Source organism: Charadrius vociferus, unplaced genomic scaffold, assembly GCF_000708025.1.
Source record: "Charadrius vociferus isolate BGI_N301 unplaced genomic scaffold, ASM70802v2 scaffold444, whole genome shotgun sequence".
NCBI lineage: Eukaryota > Metazoa > Chordata > Aves > Charadriiformes > Charadriidae > Charadrius > Charadrius vociferus.
In genome coordinates this window covers 1809740-1814932 of record NW_009648242.1, presented here as the reverse complement: position 1 = coordinate 1814932, position 5193 = coordinate 1809740, and the positions used below count along the sequence as shown (strand labels likewise).

The 5193-nt window shown below is 44.8% G+C and overlaps 1 protein-coding gene across 1 annotated transcript in view; it reads left to right on the top strand.

The window, feature by feature from the left end:
• The first annotated feature begins 712 nt into the window (after positions 1 to 712).
• Positions 713 to 5193, top strand: part of HIVEP1 (human immunodeficiency virus type I enhancer binding protein 1) — an 84572-nt gene continuing 80091 nt past the window's right edge. The window contains exons 1-2 of the mRNA XM_009884196.1: positions 713 to 749; positions 2371 to 2499. Coding sequence (XP_009882498.1) covers positions 713 to 749; positions 2371 to 2499 — 166 coding nt within the window. The remainder of the gene's footprint in view (positions 750 to 2370; positions 2500 to 5193) is intronic.

The following is a 5193-nucleotide window of genomic DNA, read 5'->3' as shown; positions in this document are numbered from 1 at the left end:
CTTCAAGGATGTGGCATTTCATTCCCTTCTCGCAGTAATTTCTGTCCTTCTTGAGTGCTGATATTTGGTTCTGTCTCAGCTATTTGATACTGAAGTTTCTCCGGAAGCTTTTACATCCTTATGCACTGGTCAGAAACTGCTTGGCTGCGTTTTTGAAGGCCCCACCTTGATTTCTATCACAATATTTCCTCAACCATTTCACATCCTCTGTTTTTGGCTAGAAAACCAGCAGTGTTCTCAGCTTTGGTCAAAAACTCTGGTGCCATAGCCGGCAGCCCCATGGCAGTGCTGTCCCCTGGTGAGAACCTCTTCCCCAGGCTGGTCTGAGAACATCAGTAATGGTGACGGTCACCTCACCTGAACCCAGTTTAGCACCGAGCACAGGGGAACCACCTGGGCCGTGCAACCGCAGCCGCCTCCAGCCCTTCGTGGGCCACGTTGTCTCATGTCAGGCAACACTGTTGTTGGTTATTAAAGGCATCCTCTCATGTTGGCAGCCTGTGTGCCTGTCTTCCTCCAGCTGAGCCTCAAGGCTTATTCCACCAGAGCTCGAGAGAGTCGTGCTTGCCTCAGCTGTGTGCTGATGCTGTCCATCAGACCGGGGTGATGTGGAGGAAGAGGCCGCCTTTTCCCGTGTATTGTGTGCCTGACCTCCGGGCCCCAGCAGATCTTGAGTTCGGGAGGGCAATGTGTACCACTGCCACTTGGCGACATGGTTGAAACCTCAGCCCTGGTGACAGTGAGAAGAGGTACTGTTTGCTGGTTGCCCACAGTTGGCCCCATGACAGTGGTACACCAAGAACTCATAATGAATCCTGCAAGTCATACCGTTACTTTTTGGTGTTTCGGTTTCCTTTAACTTTGCGCTCGGAGGGAGCCCAAGCACAGCCCTGGAGATTCTTCTTCACCTTCCTGTGGAAAGCATGGGTGGTCTGGGCAGGTAGGACATGGTGGTTGGATGAGGGAACCTTGATTGTGACCACCTAAGGAGCAAGCGGCGTAGAAACCCATCCTGGAGAACCAGCGTTAGCGTAGGGTGAGCAGCCATTCAGTTGTCATCGTCCCATCCTGGAGAACCAGCGTTAGCATTGGGTGAGATGCCATTCAGTTGTCATCTTCCATGAAGTAGCTGTAAAGCTGTGTCATAAATACTAGTGTCTCTGACCGTCTCTGTGGAATACGCTGTGTGACAGACAGCCTTGCTCGGGGGTCTGTACCTTCGGGATTGTGTTGAGTCATGCAGTTGATTGTTTAAATGTAAATAATAATTGACACACGTTAAACTGTGAATCTCATTAGGTGGAGGTTTTTAGACTTAGGCAAATGACATTTATTTTTTTTATATAATACTGTAACATACTTACTAACTTTGACAACAAGTTTTTCCCCCTGATACAGAGATAGCAGATAATAATAAGCAAGCAGACAAGGTTATGCAACAAGGGGATATTTTAATCATCTTTGTTTTGGAGAAGACGGGCCAGTATGAGGTACCTCTTAGAAACAATCTACTTCACTGCTACCTTGCTTCAACAGATTGACAGCATCTCAGAAAAGAAAATAAGTGTTTGCTATTCCTGTCGTAGACTTCTTTCAATCACTGCGACAGATGTTCCAAGCATGTTGTTCCTCTGTTGGGTTTCTTTAGTAGTAAAAATACTGCGGTCTAAATATAGTTTTAAATTGCTTGAGATACCTTGTTCGAATATGATTCAAAATTGCATTATATCGGGTTTAAATCATAGTGTAACAGGACAAAACCATTGGAAAGACTGTTTAAGATTATTTCAAACCCAGGTAGGAGTTCTTATTCAATCATCTTTAAAGCAGTTCCAAAGAAGTGCTATCTTTTTCTAACATATCTTGCAATCTGATTTAGGATGACCGCTAGATAGCATAGTGAATTCTTCTCCCCCTGTTCATTATTTGGAATTACCTTTGATAAAAATGGAAAAAATACTTAGTTAAATAGTTCTCTTTTCCTGTATCTGCAGTGTTGTTTCTTATGACAGCTGTATATTACACATCAGGAATACACAGATTCTTTTTTTCTTCCTTGTTTTTTTCAATTGAAACGGAGTTTAGCATTCAGGAGCAGTTGAAGTGGCTGAGATTAGAGAGATCAATATGCATATGCAATGTATCCATTTTTCCTTTGGGGAATTTGGGAGGTGAGAAGCCTGTGGCCCTTGTGACACACCCCTCCCCCTTCCCTCTGCCAGTGAGTTCCAGTTCAGAGCTCTTTTCCATCATCTTTCCTCCTCACTCGCTCCTGGGAGAGCGAACAAGATGATGCAGGCTAAGTTCTGCTGAACATGTTAATGGTAAATAGCTCCTCCTTTTTATTCCCCCCCCTCATTTCATATCTAGATGAGTGCTCGCTGTTCATGACACCCGCTTTTGGGGACCACTCGGAGCACAGCTGCCTGCCTGGAGTCGGGTCACAGTGGTATGACGGTAACGGCAGTGGCATCCCGTATGATTACAAGCGCGATTCCGGTCAGTGGCATTGATCGGGGGAACACACTCATTTGGATACTGGCTGGCTGGAGGCTTTCCGCTCCCTCTCTTTGACATCTGGCATCAGGACACGTATACAGATGCAGTTGCTAAATTGCAGGGTTTGGGACAAGGTGCTCTTTCCAAAAATGATGAGTAGAGCAATGCTAGGACACAGTTCAAGGTTTATTTCATCACTTGGACTTTCACTCCAGTGGAAGAGATTGGGATTCCAACTTTGGAAAATGGAGATCATCAGTTTGTAATCTGTTTTAGTTTCAGTACTAGTTAATTTTTTAATAGACTATTAAAATCCTCCTCCAAGAAGGAGGTGTACAGTTACTGTGATCTCCAGTGACTAATGCGTGAAAACAGTTAGCGTCCTTTGTTTTGTGCCCCTTTTTGGGGGAGGAGAAAGAAGCTCGTGTGGTAATCGCATGCTGCCAGGTCCTTGCTCTGAATCAAGTGGCAGTAGGAACAGTCTCTTGAAGGAACTCACTGGTAGTTGACTTGAGCATCCAACTTTAAGCCTCCACAGAGAGAAGAGTTCATGTACGCTTTGTCTTGAAGCTATTTGGGCCCTGCTGTGATCTCACGTCAGGAGACATTTTCTTCTAGGTTTGTTTTACAACTTTAGAGTTAGGATTGTTCATACTGATCTTTCTTTTTCTTTGGTTTCAAGCTTCTCTGCACAGCAGTGATGATTACAGTTATTTACTTATTCGTTTCTTCATGTTGCTTGTGCCCATAGGTCTTTAAGCTGTGGGAACAATGGGAAAGACTTTTAACATCTAATTTCTCCCCCTTTTGCAGGATTGTTCTGATTAAACACAAGTCCTATAGCATTCATCCCAGGAGGCACTTTATACGTACAGTTCACAGATAATTTTATTATCCATGGGCAGCTGAATGTACTTTCATTTTATTGCAGCGCAATCGTGGCCTTCTCTTAATCGTTTTTATGAATGATTGGGGTTTTTTTGTTTTGTTGTAATGAAAGATCATTGATGTACTTCTTGGGTTTGCTTTCCTGTTTGAAGAGCTTAGTTGGGGCACATCAGGACAGTTGTGGCACTGGGATTTCAAATTTCATCTCTTTTGTCCATCTCCCATGCCAAGGTACTGGAGCATGGCAAGACCTTTATTTCCTGAAAGGTAAATTGGTCATTTAGGGACAGGCACCTGAGATTCTTCATTTCTTTGTCCTTACGTGTTTATAACAACCAGCTTTTCAGCAAGATAATGGTGCCTTTAGCTCAGGATTTAGCAGGGCAAATTACAGCAAGTGAGGAGAAGAGGTAAAGTTTCTTGGAGGTGAATGTAGTTCAAGGTGTTCCTGCCTGTCCATACATAGCATTTGCATATGGCTAATAAGAATGGGAAACACCTCGACCTTAATGTAACCTTCTGCCCTGGTACTTTGCCATCTGTCTCAAGACCTGCAATAGGAGATTTGACTGACTCTTACAAGCTCTCCTACCAAGGCTGTCTCCCAAAAAGGGGAACAGAGAAGTTACACAAAAATGTTTTCCTTCAAAACTGTATGTTATAGAATTCAACCGAGAACCCAACTTTAGCTCCAGTAGAAGTCTGAAACTGGCACAAACCATTTTTCCAAAGTTCATTTTTCTTTGTGTGTAAAGAAAGTAAATGAACCAATAGTTTAGTAGGCAGGGCAGAATATTCCTAAGTGACAGCAAGGAGAAAGGCTTTCGGAAGGGGCCCGCGACCGCGGATTCACTAGTTAGCAAGGTTTCTTCCTCCAACGGGGGATACGAGTTCTTTGTCAGAACTGGGCAGCGGAGAGCTCTGGGACGAGGCGCTGGGCTGTGGGACAGAAACCGAAGCGGTTGCAGCTGTGATATCTCCCCTGTTGGACATGAATGCACTGTCGCATTTATAGGTAAGGTTTGTGGCTTGTCGTGTGTGCTTAGTTTGTCAAAAGTTTCTCAGGGCATTAAGGGCAGGCGGTGTCACTTGTGCAATAGGCAAAGCCCTCTCTGCCTGCGGATGTAACCCTGACCTTACTTGAACTGATAAAGAGCGGTCTTATCCACGACCTTTAATAGCTGAAGCGCGTTCGCCTTCTGCAGCGTTTTAAGGTTTGCTTCAAAAGAGATCAGTGGGTAAAGCGCGTGGTGGTTTTGGCTGTGATAGGTTGATGGCTGGACTTGATGATCTTCAAGGTCCTTTCCAACTTAGACAACGCTGTGGTTCTGTGTATGTATATGCGTTGCTCTGCGTGATCCTTTCTGGCTTGCAACAGCACATCCAGGGAATTCCAGAGTTCAGGAGTGGCAGAGCAATCGCTTTTCCCTGTGCTTGCTTTCTTCCTGGTGAAAAGTGAAAGGTTGATAGGGATGCGTGGTGTGGTGCATGTTGATATTTAAGAAAAAAAAAAAAAGTGAAGCTGGGTTTTATCCTCCTAATGTGAAACAAGACTTATTTTCTGTTTGCATTCTCTGGTTTGCTTTGAAAGGAGGCAGAGGCGGTATTAAAATCCGATGAGGGCAGTTCATTTTGTTGGTTGACAGTGGCTCAGATTGAGAAAGGGGGGGAGGGGGGGTGCGGGGGACACCAACCCCAACCCCTTAATCAGCCCAGTACTTAAGACCTCGCGGGTAAGAACGTTACGCTTAACCTTGAGCAAACGCTTAGGGGCTGCCCGGAATAGTTAATGGCTTTAAGCACCGC